The sequence below is a fragment of the Dermacentor albipictus genome, chromosome 4 (assembly GCF_038994185.2).
Source record: "Dermacentor albipictus isolate Rhodes 1998 colony chromosome 4, USDA_Dalb.pri_finalv2, whole genome shotgun sequence".
Lineage (NCBI taxonomy): Eukaryota > Metazoa > Arthropoda > Arachnida > Ixodida > Ixodidae > Dermacentor > Dermacentor albipictus.
Genome location: NC_091824.1, coordinates 164,332,357 through 164,355,134, shown reverse-complemented (window position 1 = coordinate 164,355,134; position 22,778 = coordinate 164,332,357). Strand labels below are relative to the sequence as shown.

The 22,778-nt window shown below is 43.9% G+C and overlaps 1 protein-coding gene across 7 annotated transcripts in view; it reads left to right on the top strand.

Moving 5' to 3' along the window:
* The window catches only part of LOC135899966 (zinc transporter ZIP6-like), a 113,409-nt gene extending 92,413 nt beyond the window's left edge, over window positions 1–20,996 (top strand). For 6 of the 7 annotated variants that reach the window (XM_065429369.1, XM_065429366.2, XM_065429368.2 and 3 more), the window contains exons 10-15: window positions 3,082–3,304; window positions 4,040–4,193; window positions 4,916–4,997; window positions 6,411–6,491; window positions 14,279–14,466; window positions 19,405–20,996. In XM_065429369.1, coding sequence (XP_065285441.1) covers window positions 3,082–3,304; window positions 4,040–4,193; window positions 4,916–4,997; window positions 6,411–6,491; window positions 14,279–14,466; window positions 19,405–19,554 — 878 coding nt within the window. In that variant the 3' untranslated portion in view covers window positions 19,555–20,996. Of the gene's footprint in view, window positions 1–3,081; window positions 3,305–4,039; window positions 4,194–4,915; window positions 4,998–6,410; window positions 6,492–11,981; window positions 12,058–14,278; window positions 14,467–19,404 lie in introns of those variants that run through there. The other variant, XM_065429372.2, reaches the window with a different exon arrangement.
* The last annotated feature ends 1,782 nt before the right edge of the window (window positions 20,997–22,778 follow it).

The following is a 22,778-nucleotide window of genomic DNA, read 5'->3' as shown; positions in this document are numbered from 1 at the left end:
TACGGCGTGCCTCATAATCAGAAAGTGACTTTGGCACGTAAAACCCCATAACTCAGTCTGAAGCGGCAATTAATTCAACAAAAATTGACGAATAAAACTTATTTCTGGTGAAGTTTGTATTGGTAGCGCCAGCAGTAGAAGTTAGCGCACGAATGTTGGGTGATAATCGGTTATTGAAGCTTCGAGAACACCACAGTCAGGGTTAGTAAGAAGATTGGATAATATGTCATCGATAAGCATGCCTTGTTTATTTGTGGGACAACGAGTTAGAAGAGTAATTAGGTTTTCATATCCGAACACATTTAGGCAGCTAACGTAATCATTATCTAAATGTATCTAAATGTATCTAAAATATTATGTATCTAAAGATATAATATTGCCCATGATAATTACATTTTTCTGCTCGAATGTCAAGTTATGCAGCAAATCACCTAGCGCTAAGCAAAACGCATTTCCAGATGATGAAGCTGAGCGATAGATGCAACTAACTATTAGGTTTTTCATATCTTGTGAAAAAAAATGTATCGTCAAATTCGACCCAAAAAAATTTACAGTTCGCGACATTGAGTGTCAAGTCAGATCGCCTATGGAAACACAACTCGAAAGATACAAAAATAGCAGCACCACCATGGTTACTGTAATCAGGGTGGCAGTATTCAGAAGAGTACGAAGGAAAGCTATGCAAGTTATTGTGACATGTGGAGAGCCAGGTTTCACTAACACAAATAACAGAGAAATTATGAGGGGTGGATGATAAAAAAATTTGTGATGCTATCCATGTATTTTGCAGACTTCGCGCACTGAAATGGATCAGTGAACGGCAGTACGATGAAAAATAAGCCTCAAGTTCTTTAGGTAAAAAGTACGAAGCCATTGGAACAACTTAAAGATTGGAATTTGGAAGGCTTATGCAAAGTTAGGTAATTATAGATAGATCAGAAGCGATGTGAAATACTCGACTGTCGGGAGATTTTTGCTCTTTGATCTGACAATTTTCCGTCCAGATGAACTGCCAATGTTTTTCCTTCTTTAAGGCAAGCGTCCTAGAGAACAAACACTTATTGTATGGCGATAGATGCTCATTGACGAATATCGCCTGCGTGTTTTCTCTTGAAAACCCTATATTTCGAGTATTCAGTGAGGCCTTAGCACCTTCTTTGTGAATTAAGTTTAAGTTTTTGACTCGACTACTTCATTTAGAAGCTTCAGGCTTTCATCCATGCAACCAACTTCAGTTCTCATCGCACCAACGTCTAAGCCTGTGTCCTGAAGCTTAGTTTGTGTACCAATAACATGCCAGTCAACTAATTCATTCACCTGATGCTTGAATATAGCTTCTAGCTCATCCATTTGCTTACAAAGTTCAACATTTGTCAGCATTACAAAGATGGCTTAATAGAGAATACAATGTGAGCACAGAAGCAGGGGAAAATGATAGCAGCAACAAGAGTAGCAGCAGCAGTTGCACGATTTACAAATTCTTCAAAATATTAAGAATAAAAGCAACCGACCTGCGAAACCAAAGAAGTTCACTTAATTGCGTGCTTCAGAATGCAACTGCTGCCGTTACAACAATGATGCTCTCGCTAGGTCGGCTTTTATGGCAGGAATCCGGACTGCGTAGAATGGAGCTTGGGAGTGGTTTCTGCAAAGTGCGTCCCGAGGCCAGCAGGGTAGTCAGTGCCGCACAGGCACATGTACGATGCAAGGATGATCAGCCAGGTAGTCACCGTAGCTATCTAGAGGACAGCCAATGCAGCCAGCCTGTGAAACCAAAAAAGTTCGCCTAGTAGCATGCTTGGGGTTGCAACTGCTGCTGCTACATCTGCAACGGTCACGTGCATCGCTGTTGCTTCATTAGTTCAACCTTTGCTTAGACTAATCCAGGGGCCAGGAAAGGGATTCAGTTCGTAGTCGACTGGTCTGTGTGCTTGTGGAACGAGTTACTGCCTGACGTAGCCACCTCTCTGTTGTGCTTATGTGGGTGTTTTTCTAACCTTCCGCGCTGGGCGCAGTACATCTAGAACCACAGCTTCCTGCACTCTACACGGTTGTAAAGGACTGGCGGCCACGCATAGTTGCGAAACTTCTCGAATAACAATAAGAGTCAGTTTTGGAGCTTAACTTGGTAGATCAGTAAACGAGGGATACAAATAACTGTAATTGTTCTGCAAACATATATTTCTGTAATTCTTCTAGGGCTAATTCAAAAAGCACGACTGGAAATCTTTATTTTACAGTTTCGCTTGTTTACTTGTTCTTGGCACTGTCCTTCCTGTGTTTCCTTCCTGCACGAGCTCATTTCACGTGATTCCTCATTTGCCAAGTAAAGGAGAGGTGTATCTCGCAGGCGTACCTGTGAAATACAACTTATTTCATTTCTCTTTTGCGGCTTTACACGTCTGTGTGGGGAGCAGTGGGCAATATTCACATTTGTACTAGTAAAGGCGGCTCGCACCCTCCCCCCCCCCCCCTCCTCATCTGCAAAGAAAAGCTACCTTGCTTTGCCTCCCCCCCCCCCCCACTCGGAAAAAGATCCTGGGTACAAGCCTGCACTTAGGGACTATAATTTAAAAGTTATATATTAAAATTTTAACAATTGCTAGTAATAGTGCTACACAGCATCCAATTTTCTGACATGTATTTGGTCATTAAAAAAAAATTGTGAGCATCAAAGTGTGTCTCCTAGAATAAAATGTAACTGACGTCACTTGCTTAGGTCAATCACTTTGGGTGTCTTCCGTAAGTTTTGCTACATGTGTATCTTGTATCTTAAGATGCATGATACTCCGTATGATGTGTTGAAAATGGACACTGATACACGTCTTGATGCATGTATCATGATACAGATACAAGATACACCAGGAGTATCCCAGATACTCATATCTTCGATACTGCCCAGCTCTGAGCGAGATACAGTTGGGGAAGCACTAGATTATAGGTGGTGTGACCTTAAGATTAGAAAATTTCCATGCATAGGACTTGGTTTGCTGATGCATTCATGGTCACATTATATATGTGTAAGTAGGGAAGTGTGTGTGCCCGTGGACCTAAACACATTGTTGAATACCTGCTTGGCAGGGCTTACGGCAGTTCCGGCTGAAGAACTGGAGCTGTCCCCTCTGGGCGAGGGCTATGTGGAGATTGTGGACCTTCATGACTCTGAGCTGCATCATCCCATGGGTGGCATGGAGACTCAGCCTGAAAAGGACCTGCTGGTCATAGTCAAGAATGGTGGCTCCAAGCTTCCCTCCACCCCAAGGTGTCCACCATCACCTTTGCCACAGGATGAGGAGAACCACAGGCATGTCTTTGCAGCACTCTTCGGTTTTTGTCTCGTCTGTGCATGTTTTGTTTTCGTTGTTGGAGCAAATGCTGTGATTAGCAGAGTTTGATTCTCATGTCCCTTTTAGTCTCAGTGTTCAAATTTCTGTAGGCAACTTGTTTTTGCTAGCTCTGCACAGGGCAGTGAGGGAAAAAAAAAAGCCAAGGACATTCAGTTGCGTGTAAATTGAACCCAGTTATAAGGCATCTCCATTTCACTTCAGCAGAGGATTGATGCAGTTGACAAATTTACTGCAAATTCATTATTCTGCATTCCATCAGCACGAGTCTCTTTCGCCCTCCAAGTGCCTGCAGCCAGTGCTAATTGATTTGTGTGTAAGCTTCAAGCCAGTGATACAGTTCAGTTCTCCTTGGGAAAAAAATGTAGCACAACAGACTTTACACTAAATGTATATTTAAATGTTTTTATTTACAAGGACTTATTAGAAATGTATGTTCTACCACCTTGGAAGATTTTGCAATCCAGTCTGGACTATTAAAGCATACAATTGCTTAACTGCGACTCATCTGCAACTCATCTGCTGACAGTTCAACATAATTTGTGACTGAAGGGACTGCTTGGGGTGTCTGAAGGGTGTTTGGCATGATTCTTTTTTGCCAGCTTTTGATGCACATCTCTGTCCAGAGTTTTCTGTGCAGTTTCATTTGAGTAGCAAGGAATGGATCTTGACCTGTGTTCGTCCTCTTTCTCCAGGCATCCACTTTGCCATGGCTCTCGGGACCCAGGCACAGAGGAGTGCCATACAGAAACCTTGGTGTATCGCCAGACGGGCGAAGAGCACAGTTTCACGCTAACCGTAGCTGATCACCACCACCACCACCGCCACAGCCATGCACACAGTCATGAGGTAAGGCAAAAATTACTTACGTTAACCCTTTCAGGTGCCAGCTAATTCTGTCAGTTGGAAATGAAATTTCAACACATTTCTTGTGTCTTCAGTATCATTAAAGACATGCAACAGCAGTACATAAATTATAAATTTCAAGTTTCCTGTGGCACAATGGCTCAATGGCTGTGACCTAATACTGCTGAGCACAAGGTTGAAGGTTAAATGCCATGCGACGACAAACACATTCCAATGGCAATGGAATGAAAAAGAAAGCCCTCATGGGCTAAGCTTAGGCGCATTAAAGAACCCTTGGTGGTCAAAATTGATCCAGTGCATATCACATTATAATGAAAATTCTGATAAATTCTTATGGCTGGTAATTGCATAGTTCTTAAATTAACAGTTCTTAAATGGCCTTTTAGCAGATTGTGCATGTACTTGGCCGAACATGGTGCAAGGTGAATGTGACATGAACACAACAGTGCCCAGGCATGATATGGCAAGCAGCTTATGTAGGGGTACAAAAAGCTATATTGGCTCACTAAGGGAGCAATCAGCGGTAGAGTTGCCTGCAAGCACTTTAGCAAACATTGAGTTACCAATTTCGTGCTACCCTGTATGGTGCAAGCTCAGGTAGCATATTCCGCGTACAGGGCCTATATTCATTACTGCTTCTCACGGATTACAAAGCTATGTTCTTAATGTGCCATTGTTCACTAGAAAGCTCCTTGGAACTGCAGGTGCCATCTTCTATTGCTGCCATGGCCTGGATGGTGATAATTGGTGATGGTCTTCACAACTTTTCTGATGGACTTGCTATTGGTGAGTGCAGAAACTTTCTGCCTGGACGTTGGTGAAATACAACATAGTTGAAATGGTAACATTTGCAAAATTGTAAGAAACGATCGTTTTAGTTGTTATTGCAGTACCTCAACTAACTTTAAAGCTTTTGCTGAAGAAAATGTTTGTGCACAGTTTTGCACAGTCTGCACATTTTTCCTGCTGTGCTGGCAGTGCTAGGCATCAAGAGTGTGCCGCATACAGATGCATCAGCTCTGAGATTCTACGAGTAACTCAGCAAATGTGCGATTCACTTTCTCCATTTTTGTACTTTAACCCTTTGAGGGTCGATGTTTTTCACCATATGCGACTGCTCAGGGTTGATTTTTTTTTTATTGTATTCCAATTCTTCTGAGGGACCTATTTCGAAAAAAAATTACCGTAATTTTTCTAGGGTGACCGTAAAGTGAGAAAAAGTTTTGCGTTGGTATATGTACACTGTTTATTCATGAATAACAACAATAAAAAAAGAAAAGAAACTTATAAGAATTAACTATTTGATGCATTGTTATACACATAAGGCTTAGATTAGAAAATGCGCACACGAGAATATTTCGCAAGTGTCGAATTTTCCTGCTCTTACACATATATTTACGTGTATAGCATAATCGAACTGAATAGGTGAGTGCACTCAAGAAAACTGTGGTCGTGTGCCCGTCAAAAAAGCAAAACGTGTGACAAACTTCTGCTAATCTTCTGCTAATCTTTATCTTATCGCCAACCAGAGGCAATTAGCTTGCGCAAGCCTCCAAAAAAAAGAAAGGAAACGCATGCACGGCAGCATCGTTCCTATGCGCACCCCTGTGAGCACTAAACGAGCGAGAAACAGGCGGTCGCCCTTTGAGTGATTAGTAACGAGATAGCCATCGGTTTTACGAGCATAAGAAGCCGAAACTGCCTGCAGAACAAAAGCTAAACCGTCGCTCGCCCACATGTGCCAATGCGCGAGCGGTGGTATATAGACGCTCCGGAGCAAACTAGCTCTAAAGGAAACCGTGCAACGAAAACCGAGAAAGGGAGGCGCAAGAAAAAAATTCCCCATATTCCCACATAGTGGCAGCACATGCCATAAAAGAAAAAGTCGGGAAATTGGTGCAGACGGCGTCGGAAATATGTGGCATCGACCATTTTGCACTTGTTCGCAGCACCGTATATTTACGTCATTGACCCTCAAAGGGTTAATCAACAATGAAATAAGTTGTGTTAGGGAAGAAGCATTTTAGAGATGTTAAGCGTTATGGTTGGTTTTGCAGTCAGCGCACTTTTGTTGATTTGGATGAAGAGACTGTGCAGATTGCTTATTCATGACTAGTTATTTGCATCAGTCCTGAACACGTGTCATTTTCTAGTTCTATGCAGTGTCATAGGTCTTTCCTCTCCCCACTCCATTTCCAGGTGCAGCATTTGCATCGGGTCTTTCTGGTGGCCTTAGTACAACAATAGCTGTGTTCTGCCATGAACTTCCTCATGAGCTGGGTAAGCAGATGTCTTAGTAAAATCTAGTCCAATATTCCAAAGTATGTTAGTGCAGATTGATTGAAAGACACAGTTGCCATGGTAAGCAGTGCCTCGACGTCAGCTGTACATGCCATATTGGTTTGGGGTGTGCGAATACCGAATCATAGACTTCCGATAGCATATCAAATCGAATATCAAACAGAATAGCAAAAAAAGAATCTAATATCAAATATCAGAAAATTTGACCCAAACTTCTATGCTTACAAATTTTGTGCAAGAAATATGGTGCTGCACAATCTCGGGAGACTACTCGCATTATGCAACATGAATCTGTCTAGCTATTAGGGAAAGCACGGGGAGGGCAGGAGATGGAAATTCAAGATGGTAAGCGAAACGAGAACAAGGTAAAAGCGGGAGCCACCATTTTGACAAATGGACTTGTCTTCTTTCAAGGCGACATATGCTTTTCTTGGCACAGTATATTCAGTCTACACTCGTTACAACAGACCTGCGTGCAACATACTTTTGGATATAACAGACCATATCTAAGCCTTAGTTTGTTCTACTTATTTTAGTAATGCAACGAAGTTCGCTTTTAACAGACCGGGCTGCAACCGAAGTTTGCTTTAAACGGACTGGGCTACAGTGGACTATCGGCTAAAGTGGACGAAATTAGCGGTAATTTGTGTCAGAATCGGGTGTATAAAATGGACTTTAGCCGTGTCGACGCAGGCTGGCAGCTGACTTGCGAGGGTCAGCCGACGATCATGGCTCAAAATCTTGCGCACGAGGGAAGGAGGAAAGCGAAGCGGAACGGAAGAGTGCTGTCTTTCGCCCGCGAGGCACGGGTGGGAGGCAAGGAAAAAAAAACCTGATGGCTGCTGTTAACAGCAGTTTCACCAATATATGCTTGAATGTTCCTTCTGTAAGAAAATGTAAATCATATCTGAACTTGTACAAGTAGCACTAGTTTTGACTTCGTGTATATAACTATTTGCGGCGCTTTTAATTTGAAGGTGCCTGCAGGTTTTGCACCTGGGCCAACAACATGCATTTATAGGGTGTATGATGTTGGCTGACTTTTGCATGCACTAGCATGTCTTTAATGTTTCTGTTGCAGCAATAGGTAACCCTTGGTGCATACAGAACACTTTTCTCAGACGCTCGTTATTTGATAATATAGGGTGGTATTTTCGTAGGATGGTGCTTATGTTTGGGAGTGCATTAGAATATTTTGTTATAAAGGCTGGCGGTCTGTCAGATTCTGGTGTAGGCTGTTTCTTAGCTAATTCCGACTGTCTCTCCAATCTTGACACATCATAAGCTCTGTTGAGAGTAACTTGTGGATAGTTTCTTTCTACTAGCGTTGTTTTTATGGTCATTTAGGTGGTGGATATAATTGTCTTCGCTGCAGATTCTTATTCATTTCACTCGTCCGACAAAAATTGCTTGCAGTGTCACGGGTGATGACTGTTGTAGTCTAAATATTGCTGGCTATCCGTAGGCTTCTGGTAAAGTGTCGTTCTCAATTTTCCGTTTTCTGTGTAAACCGTCGTGTCAAGGAAGTTGAATTCACTGGGAGAGTGGTGAGCAATAAATTTCGTACTCGGGTGAAACCGATTGAAACGGCTAATCAAGTCGGTTAACACGCTTGTGCCGTGTTTCCATATTATAAATATGTCGTCAATGTAACGCAGATAGGTGTGGGATTTTAAAGAGTAGAATTTTATCAGGTCTGCTTCAAGCTGTCCCATGAAAATGTTCACACACGTGGGAGCGAATGGTGTTCCCATGCTAGTCCCAAAAGTTTGCAGGTAGTGAATAGAATCGAATTCCAAATAATTGAGCATGAGAAGTAACCTAAGGAGTGGCAGGTAAACTTCAGGAGCGTGCACTTGGGGATTGACTGCAAGCGACTTCGACATGGTGTCAATGCCTTCACTCATGGCCATTTGAGTGTAAAGGGCAGAAACATCCAAAGTGACTAGAATAGCATGGTCAGAAAGGATTTGGTTGGCGTTATGCCACCGATAATTTACTGAAAGTGCGGAGTGTCTTGAACAAAAGATGGAAGGGTGGTGGGGATGCTTGACAGGTGGTGATTTAGAATTTAGATAGTCATTCAGTACGTCTGTTGTTATTAGGCAGAATAGGCCGACCTGGGATTTCTACTGTAGATATTTCTTCTACGGGAACCTCCTACTGGAACATAAGGTTCCCGTAGAAGAAATATGTTTGTATGCTTTTATGTTCCTTCTGTAAGAAACAATAAATCAGTGAAACGGGACAATCAGTAAACGTCCGATTAAACAGACATCACGCGGACACAGCTTAAAAGCTTCCCAAAGCCTTTGCCGAGCATTTCAACCAACCAGGCCATGCCTTTGATGAATTTAAACTCTACATCTTAGTCAAATTTCCCTTCTGATTGAGAAAGAAAATACAGAGAATCATACCTTACCCATAAGTTCAGGATGTTGCAACCAATAGGCATAAACGTTTCAAAGGGAGCTTTAGACTCTATTCGCTATGCTAAATTTAAAGCTATAGGCCACAGCACTTAGTTTGGTTGCTTATTGGTTTCCTTCTTTTTTTCCCCCTTCCTTCCTCTCCTCCTTTTTCGTTTTATTTATGTGTTTATTCTATTTCAGTAATTAAATAAAAAAATTTCACAAGCACGGTGTTCTGCCTATCCTTTTATTATCTCTGTCAGAGACACGATAACCCACGACCACCAGTGAAACAGGAAATAGAGGGTTGCTGTGCACATGGCCGTGTCACCAGCCTTGTGCACAGCACTCCTTTATTCTCAATTCTACACCCTCGCCGCTGATAAACCTTCGGTCGTTGCTGCACACACCCGCCTTACCCCCTTTCCCCTTTAGAGGAACCCTACCTATATATACTCTGCCGAGGAAAGCGTAGGTCACCTTGAAAAGGACAAGTTGACTTGTTGAAACGTTGGCTTCCACTTTTACCTTGTTCTCGTTTTGCTCAATTCCTAGCTATCAGTGACTTAAGTGCCTACAGGGTGTCGAATTACCAAGAAAACCGGTGATTTTCAGGGATTTTGAATAGTCTGGAAGTACTGAGGGAAAACTCGGGGAATTTATGCTTCAATCAGGGAAAATTAGCTATAAAAGTCGCGCTAATGCTAGCTAAGTAAGAGAGAAGAATTGTAACAAATCGTCTTTGACGCCGTGTCGTCGGCAGGAGGAGTTGCCAGTGTAAAGAACCCTTCGCTGTCCGATTTTCCGAACTTTCTGCCGCGGGCGCAAGTCCGGAACGGCATTAAAGCCACCACTTCCGCCAGATCCGCTGTAAGCCGTAACCACCACAGCGGCAACGCTAGGCCTAACTGCTTTGACATTTGCTGTTAAGCTTCTTGCCATTCGGTGCCGTGTTTTTCATTGAAAGAATTCGCCACTGTCAGCAATGACACCGACTTTGCCTTTGCAATCCTAGCGATCGGCTTCGAAGCTCGGAATCGGATCGGAAAACATTTATTGGGCTCTAGAAAAGAGATCTTCGCGGCTTCAGGCGGCCTTTTCCATCTTCTGATGGATTCTTCTGTCTGCAATCACAGGGTTGGTGCCCTAGTCCAAGGCTCCACTGAGTATAGCCAACCCGCGAGCTCGCTCTACTAGGCGCTTTTGGCCGTTCAAGCTTACGCTGGAAAGCATACTCTCCCACTGTTCCGCACTCGGGTTTTTAATTTTATAGATAGTTGGGGACTCAATATTTTTACAGGCCCATGATATGTGGTATAGATCTGGTTTCTCTCCGCACCATGGGCACTTAGCCTCATACTGTGTAGGGAAAATTTTATTGAGAAGGTTTAGATTCGGGAAAGTACCCGTCTGTAATAATTTAGGATATCTGAGTAACCCATGGGTACTGACTCGGGTTCCTCAAGGCTGGATGTGTCGGACGCCCGGTTGGTATGACCTCGAGCTATCCTATCCGCCTCTTGGTTCCCTGTTATGCCAGTGTGCCCTGGTACCCAGATTATGGTATGCTGAACTTTGTTTCCCGGGTCGCATGAGCAGAGTATGTGGCGTGCTGTGCGCCAAATTCTGCCATTTGTATAATTACGGCATGCTGCTTGAGTCTGTTATTATCGTTAGGGACCTGCCAGATCGATAGCCCTCCAGTGCTGTCAGAGCCACAGCTGCCTCTTCGGCCTCGACTACCGTGCAGTCCTGTAGTGATGCGCTGGTGATCTCCTTGAGGTCCGAATTAACCACCGACGCCACTGCTCTGCTGTTTTGTCTTCCGTCTTTGACGAACGTTGCCGCGGCCGTATACCTTGTGTTGTCCTTGTTCGCCAAGGTTCTCTGCATGTACTCCGCTCTTGCTTCTCTACGTGCCTTGTGCAGGTTCCGGCCCATATTCTTGGGTATCGGTGCAACTCGCAGTGTACTGCGATACTTGTCCGGAATGGCCTCGGTACGTTCGATCTCTTGGATCATGTTGCCACCGCCGTATCTTTGCAGGAGCACCCTTCCCGTGGGGGTCTGCACCAACCTACGTGCCTGAGAGCATAGTAGTGCTTGTCTTAGTTCACTGAAGGTATTGTGCAGTCCCAGGGCCAGATGTTTCTCGGTCGATGTGCACTGCGGCAGGTGAAGTGCAGTTTTGTACGCCTTTCGCAGTATGGCGTCCGCTTGTTCTTCTTCTTGCTTGATGCATTTGTGGTAGGGAAGGCATACACCACTCTGCTAACCACGAGGCTCCTGACTAGCCTGAGTGTGTCGCTCTCCTTCATACCGTGTCTCTTGCTAGATACTCTGTTGATCATACGGGCTACCTGCATGGTGGCAGTCTTCAGCAGTGTCAGAGTATGATTGCACCGTTGATTGGACTGTAGCCACATCCCCAGGATCCGAATGGTGGTCTTCTCCGGAATGCGTTGTCCCGCGAGGTATACGTTGAGGCTGAGCTCATTGCTTGTAGGGACCGTTCGATTTTGTTTGCCTCGCCACACCCTTAGGAGCTCAGACTTCTCCGTCGAGCAGGTGAGGCCCCTGGCCGTAACGTAGGTTTTTACGCAGGTGGCCGCTTTTTGCAGGCACTCTTTTTTTTCACTGAGCGATCCCCGGTTCACCCATACCTGATATCAGCGTAAATGGCGTGCTGTATGCCTTCAAGTTGTTCGAGTTGTCTTGCTAGCCTTGACGTAGCCATGAATCCTTCTGCCACAGTTCAGGCTATCCATTCCTGTGAGTATGGCTTCGTGGCTGACATTGTCAAAGGCTCCTTTAATGTCCAGTGCCATGATGACGTGTTTGCTGTTTCGTGGCACGTTGCTGAGCACCTCCTCCTTGAGCTGGCGGAGCACGTCTTGCGTCGATAATTTAGCGCGGAATCCAAACATGCTGGGGTGGTACAGCTCGTTGTGTTCCATATAATTTTGTAGCCTCATTGTAACCACCCGCTCGTACAGCTTGCCTAAGCATGACGTGAGAGAGATTGGTCTAAGATTTTCTACTTGCTGTTTTTTGCCAGGTTTTGGAATCATCACTACCTCAGAATGCTTCCACTCCTCGGGTACTGTCTCCTCTGCCCAGTGCTTTTTGAGATAGTAAGTTCGACTACCAGCTCATCACTGAGGTTGCGAATCAGCGCGTTCTTTATCTTGTCTGCGCCTGCAGCCATATTCCTAGTGGTATTTCTTATTGCTGCGTATACTTCCTCTTTGGTTATAGGCCTGTCCAGATCAGAATTTTCTTTCCCCTTGTAGCACTCTGTGTAGGCTGCTGGGTCACCGTCCCCGAAGCACTTGTGCGTTACTCTTTCTATGAGCTCATACTCTGAGCCCTGAAACTGGTGAACCAGCCTCTGTATGGCCTTGTCGTTCTCCGACTTGGTTTTAGTTGGGCCCAGGAGTGCTTTGAGTATGCTCCACGTTCGGGCAGTACTCAGGGTTGAAAGCACAGCGCGTTGCATGTGCTGGTTGCCGAAAGTCAGCTTCGCCTCATTACAGCAGTATGACGAGGTGAAGCATTTTTTAAGTATTGCGGTGAAGCTTAGCAAGCGTGGGAAGGGGCAATTGTCACAGGACACACTATGTATTCCTTAATTATAAACGTGTGCACCCGCCATCTCCTGTCACAGTACGGGCACCTACATGCCTAATAAGTGTACTGGCACGGCTTCAGACCTCCTTCGGATGTGCCTGTAGAGATTTGAGCCCTTAAGGGCAGTAAAAAACATGCATTTTTTTCGCACATTTTTATGGCCCCTAGGGAGTCCGAAAAATCGGATTTCGACTGACCAAAAGGATGCTTCAAATGGTCCGTGGGGCGAACACGTGGCGGAAGTACGACGAGCAGAAAGAACCAACACACAGAGGAATGACAGGGAAAGAAAGTGTGCTGCCACTTCTTTTAAGGAGCTTGAGCTCAGAAAAACAGTCTTGACTGACGCCGAGATGCAGGTGTCCCTCATGCAAACCAAAATAAACTCTTTAAAGCAGTGAAACGCAACACTTAGGCATTGTGCACGGGCTGAGAGTATGGCAGGACAGTTGAGGTTCACTTAATTCCAGCTGCTGAAAGAGAATCTCACTTGAGACGAAGTTCGGGCCTCATACCAATGAGCTTGCTATCAGTTGATAGAAATGGCTCATATTTGGACATATTTGCTTCTGTATGCATCTTTTTATTTGTATTTGAAATTGTTCAACTTGATTTGCAATAGGCATTACGATTCTTTTTTCAGATATTTCATTCACTGGGTATTTTATTTTACTAACCCCTCCCTTCTGCTTTCTTTTTGAATAATATAAGCACTACTCCTTACTACACAAACTGGATTAAGTCGTTCTTTATTTTTTAACATGCTTACTAGAGTGATAGCATCAGGTGACATGGTGTCAGCCCGTCTCGACATAAAACATTTCTGTACCACTTGGGGAACCCCTGGAAAAATCGGGAAATTTGGAAATGTCAACTTGGTACACCTGACCTAGGAATCGAGATCTATAGCATGCTCTACTCTAGAGACCAGCAAATTAATATACCAGCATTGATAACAACTTTTATGACAGGAGATTTATGAGACAATGCCCTTCAGTAGTGAGGCCATTCTATGATTAGGTAGAAAAGGGTTTCAGAGCCTCTTTAAATTGTCAATGTTTGCATATGCCATTTTGATAGCTTGAGGTCTCTTTCACAGCACACAAGTAAACATGTGCCTGTTCAACATTTGTGCCACCTACATTCTGTATGTTTAACAGCCTTTCTATGACAGCAAAATATTCTATCAAGTGATGAGACTAGGAATGTCACAGCTGTAGCATAGGTGCAGCTAATAGGACAGGGCCGATTGAAAGCACCGAACTTATATCATGGATTCTGCCTTTTTTCAAAAATGTAACACACTTTTGCATATAACCCACACATACAATTTCCAATCAGTCTTCAGAAAAAGAAGACTTGCACTTACAATCAACTAAACAAATAACTGAATAGAACAGCATTCCAGTCTGTCTAAAAGCAACTCGTCACAATTGCTGGTTCAAAGCCAGGCTCCAGAAGCGTTGTCGTTTTCTTATGACTGTTGCAGTTTTCGCTGCTGTTCTTTTGAAATGCAGTGCTCTTCAGCAATGCACTGTGCATAGCCATGATGCTGCACCTGATAACCAATTTGCATATGATTTATACCACCAGTTTGTGCCTGAATCTCGAACTCCTAGAGAGCTTTATAGGCGTGAAATGCAAGAACTTTGCTGCTGACAAAAGTGAGGAATACCGAGCAGACATTGACAAAGCACAGCATTTTATGAGTCTCTGAAATTGCAGGTGACTTTGCGGTGCTGCTCAAGGCAGGGATGTCAGTGAAGCAGGCGGTATTTTACAACGTGGTGTCATCTGTGCTCTGCCTGTTGGGAATGGCCATTGGCATCTCTCTAGGAAATGTTCACTCGGCCTCTTCGTGGATCTTTGCTGGAGTTGGTGGCATGTTCCTTTACATTGCTCTAGTTGACATGGTGAGTATGCTTCCTCGTCCATTTCTTCACCATAATATTGTGCTGTAACTTCCTGGGATGCGCCCGCTGCAATGGCTTGGTTATATGGAATTTTACGAGGTCATGGCACGAAGCAAGAATATTTTAGGAGGCGAAATAACACTTGCTTTGGCATCCCAATAAGATTATAGGGGAGGGATGGGGGAGGGCATGGTGCTGACGCGCCCTTTGTCATACAAGGCCACTCGTGGAGAATGGGAGGACACGCATGGCACAATTGCCGCAGAGACTCGCCAATTTAAGGCCATCCGCCGCTAGCCACTTTTACGTATGAATGGATTTACTTATTTCTGATACTGGCACAAACTTCCTCTAATTTCTAAGCAATGGCACAAACAACAGTCCGCAGACTTATGGCAAATGTGGGAAGCAACAAGACACCCCATCTCATCTTGCTTACTGTTGTAAGCAGTGTGCATACTCGTATGTTGACCCACCGAAGTCTGTCTTGGCATGCTTTATGTACTGCACATCACATTCACTTGGCTTTCTTTCCTTTCTTTCCTTTTTTTTTTGCAAGTGGAGACAAGTAGCTGGGAGAGTCCCAGAAATATTGACAGCAAAGTGTGTGTGGCTACAAAACAGGCCATTTTGGCTTGTTTTGGAAGGACTCATCCCCCGCCCCCCTCTATCTAGTTTGCCAAAACACCGCATCCTCACTATCGCTTACCGAGAGGTGCTTCTCACAGACATAGTCGTGAGACATTGGCTTTCAGTCTTTCTTTGGGATTGCATGAGCATACCCTTGCAACCATATATAGTCACTAGAATCTTTGAGGGTAATTACCTTTTCCATGGAAGATACGCAGCCACTGCTGCATTTTAGCATGAGACATTTCCGCACCATCCTCAAAGGGCACAGATTTGCAAAACTTGAGCTTGCTATTACATATGTGATTTGTAAATTTGGCATCCATGCAATTCGTCTTCTTCTTTGCAAAGACTACCTCTACAATAATGCCCTCGGGGCAAATGTAGAAACAATGAATAAAGAAATAAATCGAAAGCGCTCGCTTTTGAGAGCGCGCACACATGTCTGAGAAACCGGTGCTGCCAGTGCTGTGTGGAATCCCGTGGGAACCAAAGAGACAAAGCCTGTAAACCGCAAAGAAAACCAGGACAGTTTGCTCATTGGAACTTGTATTCCAACCAATCGGAGCTTTACCTCTCTAGGTCGCCTAAGCACCCATACACCAGGGTGTCTACCAACCGGGAAAACTGTGAATTCTTGGGAATTTTTAATTCGCAGCTTTCACCGACTGTAGGGGGCGCCACCACTTATCCAACATGGCTGTCGATTCAGTGATCACCTGCGCAGAGACAGCATTGCCTGTGTTGTTTTGGTCTCTGGTTGCCACCGCTGGCCCACGACAGAATCAATTTGCGTGGCACTGCACTTACCATTCGGGAAGCAGCTCACGCTTGAGTGCATAATGTCACTTATAAGCTTCCACAGGGTCACAAATGCACTCCCTCATAATCGGTATATCGGGAAAAGTCAGTGACACATTGAGCCAAGCACTTCACTTTCGGTCACCATCGAGCCTGACTGGAATCTAGTTTATATCTCAAATAGTTCCCTTCTGCAGCTTTCGCAAATGAGCCAGTCGCGATCGACGAATTTGATCTCAATCGGGCTTGATCGCAGTCATAAGTTCCCATACAACACCGATCAGATGGTGCACTTTTTATTGCGATAGAGGCCAATCGGTATAGAATTCCTTGATCGTAACTGGTTCTCCTCAACAACGACCGTAAAGAGTACCAATTATGCAAACATTCTTCTTATTATGCAACAAACATTCTTCTTTTGCAAATAGTCTGTTTACATGTATGTCAATGTGAGACTGTCTAGAGGGTGATCGAGTAAGGTTAATTCGGTGGTTTTACCTGGCAAAACAGGCTTTCCGATGCGCCAGTTCACAACCTATTGGCTTTTTAGTTGTTTGTACGAAGGAAAAATATGACTGCTTATGACACCTTTTACGGTGCGAGTTTAATTTCAGCACAGAGCACATGCAATTGCTCTTGTACTTCGTTCCCATTTGTGAAATGCCAAAGTTCAACGGTGATGTTTCAACAAAATTCTTCGCAATTCGCTTTCCGCACGTGCAAAAAGTCACGAAGGACAAAGACGACAAAGCACAGCTTGCACGTTTTCTCCAGTCAAATATTCGTTCTATCGTCGGACAACTGCTTTCGGCAGTTGCCGTGTAGCAGCACCACCATCCCTGAAAGTTGCGAATAGTCTGAAAATACTCAGGGAATACTCAGGGGATTTGTGCTTCTGTCAGGAAAAATCAGCTGTAATGAAATTTTATTGAAAGGGAACGAAAGTCGCGGTAATGCTGGCTCGATAACAAAGAGGGAAGGGATTGCAATGAATCGTCTTTGACGCCGTGTCGTTGGCTGGAGGAGTTGCCAGTGTACAGTCAACGATCGACTTTCTGAACTCCCGGCTTCACGCTACCACCACATACCCCATAGAGTTGATGTGTAACATCATCTAAAATTTCGGACGCAAGAACCATGCGCCGTTGGATTTTTTTTGTCTTTTTGCCATCTCCTGTCACAGTACAGGCACCGATATGTCTATAAGTGTACGGGCAGGCCTTTTCAGATGTGCCTGTGGCGGTTTGAGCCCTTGAGGGCAGTAGAAAACATGCATTCATTTTTTTTTTTCAAACTGCCAGATTTTCTGAAGTTCTCACGACCCTAGGGAGTCCGCCAAATCAGACGTTGAATGTACAACTGACCAAGAGGATGCTTCAAATGGTTCGGGGGGCAAACGCATGGTGGAATGAGGATGAGAACAGAAAGGACGTATGCGTTGAGGAATGGACGGGAAAGGAAGCTAAAGAAATAGTGTTGGTTGAGGCCGAGCTGCAGGTGTCCCTCATCCAAACCAAAATAAACTCTTTAAAGCAATAAAACGCAACCCTGAGGCATTGTGCGCGGGCTGAGAATATGTAAGGAGAGTTGAGGTTGACACACCAGCTGTTGAGAGAGAATCTCACTTGAGACAAATTTCGGGCCTCATACCAGTGAGCTTGCTATAAGTTGATAGAAATAGCTCATATCCACTTCAATCACGGCATCCACATTTGTGGACGCGACCTATTTTTGCCATTTCTGTGCAGTGATAGCAAGGAACAGAGCAGAAACATTAAGCTCAGGGTAAATTGAACATTCTGATAACCTAAATTACTTCCATTTTACTTCTGTGTGATATGTATCGTTACAGAGTACCGCTTTGATGACGGCACTACTATGTTTTCTGCGACGTTTAGCGTGGGACATGCCAGTAGCAACCTTGAAATATGTTTCTTTTTTCTTGAAATGCTTGAGGCCACTGAATAACTTGTGCATGTAATTTGAGCAAGGGATTTAATCCTTTTTATGAAGAAACGTAGCAAGACTGACTTTACAATATTCAAACATTGAGTTACCTTCGAATTATGACTCTTCATAAATGCTCAGTCAGTCTACCATTTTGATTTGCTTTCACTGGAGTCTCAAGCAATATCCATGTTTCACACATGTATCTACAGTCCATAATAATTCAGGACTAAAGGGGATATTCGAAAAGATTTTTTTCTGTATGCATCTCTTTTATATTTGTATTTGAGAACGTTCAACTGGATTTGGAATGAGTTCTAAAACTTTTTTCAAATATGTTTTATTCACTATGCGTTTTACTAACCCTCCCTTCCGATTTCTTTTTGAATAACGTAAACGCTACTCCTTACTATTCAAACTGGATTAAGCCCCCCCCCCCCCCCCCCCCTCCCTTTTTCTTTAGCATTCTTACTAGAGAGTGACAGCATCGGGCAACATGGTGTCAACCCGTCTTGACCTAAAACGCCATTCAGTGCCACTCTGAGACTTTTGCAAAGACACTCGAGGATGATGATGAATATAGTGTTTTGCAGCGCAAGGGCCAAGTATGACCAAAGAGCGCCAGGCCAGTGACACTCTAGGAAAAACCTGGAAAACTCGGGGAATTTGGAAATGACAACTTCGTAGGCACCCTGTGCACACTAGTACGAGCAAGGGAATTCATGGGGCTGGCACTCATCTGCTCAGGGATACTGTTGGTAGCTTCTTTACTGCTGCTAAAATGCTGCTGCTTTACTGCTGCTAAAATGTCCGTTGCTTGTTTCTTGACATTATTGATTGAAATTGGGGGAAATTGACAAATTATGGGATGTTATCACAATTTTTATGCATCGCACCTGTGACAGAGCACCTAAACGATGGGAACGCACCTGCCGTGTCATCTGTCATGGTGCAATGAAAACTGCATTTCTACTCGCCAAAACAAGATGCAGCCAGACATATTCCCCTCCTAAAATGTACTTTCTCCGTGAGTCATGGGTTCAATTCGCAGTCACAGTGACTGCATTCTGATGGGGGAGCAGAATGCGAAAATACTTGTGTACCATCTTTGGGTGCATGGTAAAGAACCCCACGTGTCAGAATTACCCCAGAGCCCAAGGGACGTCGAACTCGACAATGCAGTCAGAATTGATTCAGCACTTTCCTATACAGTGTCTCTTATAGCCCAAGTGTTGATTTGTGACTTCAAAACCAATGGTCTCATGTCTGTCCTGTTTATTTGTCATAACCAATGCATTAGTGACCGTTTAAGTTACTTTCATAACAGAGAAGTGTGCATTTGTATTTCTTTAATTGAACTAGCAGTGCGAGAGTAAAACTTGGAAACCAGGAAATTTAATTCTCTCGGAGAATGTAATTGGCTCTGTGTTTGAATTACTGATTTTAACCGAGGTAAAGTAGTGCCAAAGCCCTTTTTTTATAGCAATTGAGCAGCACTTTAAACATGGCAGAAACGCCAGGCACCTCCTTTTTCTCACGTCTTGCATTTTCTGTTTGCAGCTTCCAGAGCTGTCGGTGAACCCAAACCACGGCAATGCAAGGGCTGTGCACCAGCTTGGAATTCAGCTGCTGGGCATATCGCTGGGAGTGACCACAATGTTTGTGATTGCCCTGTATGAGCGAGACCTCCAAAGACTTATGAGCTCTTAGTTTCTTACTCGTCACTATGAGGCATCGGCCAACATGCACCAGCACCAGTGTGGACATGTTATTCACCATTCTTGCAACTCGTTCATCCAGCAACTTCACGCAGTTGCCGATTCTTCCAGTCGAGGCCTCGCATAACTCAACCCACATGAGCAAGATGCCATCGGGGTTGTGCCGGAGAAGTTCCATCAAGCCAGCAGCTCCATTGGTTGTGGATAGCCATTTGTCAGAGGTGTGCGCTGCACTTTGAATCAAGCCCTTGTGCTTGATACGTGTGTGTGTGTTGTGCGTGCTGAACAGTGCTGTGTTCACGATTTCGGACTAGTTTGTGAAAGGATAAAAAAAAAATACATGGCATTAGCAAGGATGGTGCTTAGGTAATTTATCTGAAGGACATTACATTGTGCTGTGTTCAGCAATAGTGTGTGTGCAACTTGATTTTGAAATCCTGTTGAATACCCACATCATGTAATCTGTGCTTGCAAGTTTTGTCTGCATCCTTCCCTTTTTTATTTGTTAGGTGCAAACAACCTTGGTCTACAATTTCAGTTTCAATGTTGCCTCTATTGACTGATGTCGATTTATCTGTGATGGTGAGACCGCCTTGGAAAACTTTCAGATCCTTATTCTCTATACCAGAACAATGAGAAAGTCATCAATTCCCAAGTTTTTGTCTTCTGGTGCAATCCTGCATATGGAACATCAAGTTAGAACAACTTGAAGCGGTACTTCAATATGTGTGACACAACTAGGAGCAAAGCAGCTCACATTTTCCTGCCCCATTTCAACATGCCTTATTTCATTTGTGTTGTTCTGTTCTATTTGCTTTTATCAGTTCTTCAGAACTTTCAAAAATTCAGCTCATCATTTTCATTAATTTATGCAGTGTTTGCTGGCATTTAGTAGAGTACTGTTCGAGTTTATGTATAGTTTGGGTACACTCCCAGCATGTGCGTGTGAACTGTTCATACCCATTATGATTTGCAAGTGGTGGCATTTTTCTTATGTTTTATGCATGCATAGCGACAAGATGTGCTGGTAGTGTTCCTTTGCTTGTTCCTGTTCTGTTTGGTTTGCTTAGGTGAACAGATCGTGGCTTTATTGCTTTGCTGTTTATTGCCCATAGTTTTTATTTTGCTGTTTGTCTCTTCTGGTGCAGAAATGAGTATGTTTGGGTCAAGCACGAGTGTTTGCACTGTACAACATGCGCACCTGTTGTCAATGTGCTTACACCCTCCCACATATGTACTCTGTCCACTGGCAGGCTGTGCTGCCTGGACACTTGAGTGGTGCTGCAACGTTTGCAAAGTTTACTGGCTTGCACATTTTATTCTTGACAGCATAGGTTACACAAATTGTTGCTGTTCAGACTGAGCAGCTTTATATAATATACATATATCTTTGATGATACATTTTGCTAATAAAGCCTCTGGGATGCTATTGCATTTGTAGTGCAAAGCTTGGTTTATTCATGGACAAAATTGTTGGCATGCCTGTTTCCAAAGGAGTGACATCACTTCTACTTGCCAAATTAAAAACTGATGTTGATTTAAATGTGCAATCATTGCTTTGTTTACTATGCACATTTAAAGCAAAGCGTTAAATTTAAAGCAAAGTCTTTCCTTCGACTTTTCCACTGCTGCTGCTGCTGTCTTGCACGCTATGTCAGGGGAGTGGTTCAGGGTGTTTATATACATGGCAGGAGTGCGGCAGAGAGCAAAGGCGGCACAAGAAACTCGTTAGGCCTTTCCATTGACAGTAACTCAACATCGACGGTTGTCACAATGTCCTCTGGAGTTCCCTGGGTGTTGCCACAATACATTTACAACAACTGTAGTTATCTGTGACCCCCTCACCCCCCCCCCCCCCAAAAGAAAGCATTGCAGAAACTGCAGCACTTTGTACTAACATGCAAAAGTCCAGAAGCGAAGTAGATATAATGGTAAGGAGAGGAGCCAGAGAATGGTTAGAGCCGATGCAGTCGCAAAACGAATGATTAACAGCCTTGCCACCCTTATTTGCAGCTCACATACATGGAGGGAGGGCGGGAGAGGGAAAAGGCAACGTAAGGAGGCAAGAAAATTGTCCTACTAGACATGACAGCGGTCGTGGACAAACAGGATGAAATTAAGTTTGAGGTGTGGTACGGTACCTTTCTGCTATTTCGGTAAAAATAAAAGCCGTGCAAATTTGTTAAGTTGATAACTGACGCAGAGCGTGTAGACGCAAAGCCACATTAAAGCACTGTAGCATCTGGGCTACACTGTGGAAACAGTCGCACATCAAATTCTTTGCTCGCTGCAGTAGCTTCGCAGCTATGGCACTGCTCGAGATCACTGGTTCGATTGCAACCATGGGAGCTGCGTTTCTACGGGAGGGTAATACAAAAACAGTAATGTAGTTAGATTTAGGTGATCGTTTAAAAAAACCCAGGGGGTCAAAATTAAGCCATACTTTGCCACTATGGCTTGCCTCATAATCCGATTGTGTTTTTGGCACATACAGCTTCGTAATTCAAGTGGAGTTTAACACTTCTGGCACAATGCGATGTGTCATGTGAGGCACTGTCAGTGCTAACCTTCTTGGAAGTTGTGAACAATGGCACACAATGCCTCGAACGAACACTTCTTGCTGTGTGTTCTGTGTACTACTTGGACAAATAGCCGTGGTGCACGCAAGGTTTAACATTTCACCGCTCTTGTATTCAGCTAAATGCTGAAGAAATCATTTACCATCAACATCTTCTATAATTATCGTCAAAGCAGATGGCACAGAAAGCTTCACTTACATGGATTTCCACAGTGCGTGGGATGCACATGATCTTGTTAAAGCTAGTCTTGGCTTTGGTTTGCTACAGGCATTATGAAAGCCTCTTGGCATACCTCGATCGCATTAGAGTTCTGCCAGGACTGCTATAGCACTTCAACATTGTGCACTTACATTTATGTGTTAATTTTTGGACTTGTGCTCCCAACATTTGAAATGCGAGTCAACAAAATTTTTTTGTCAGAATAATATTCATTGTATTTCAGAAATACCTTCCAGACCATAGGCGTTATGGAGGTAAGTGGCTACATGATTTGATGAACTTATCAGCAAGGACAATAGTTGCCATTTCGGCAGCAGAATGTAAGCAGCAATACCCTGCAATTGTTGCTGGATAGTGGTCTATCGTAGTGGCTGCAAAATGCTGCCTACCTTGCGGCGAAGGCTGCTGTTGGACATTC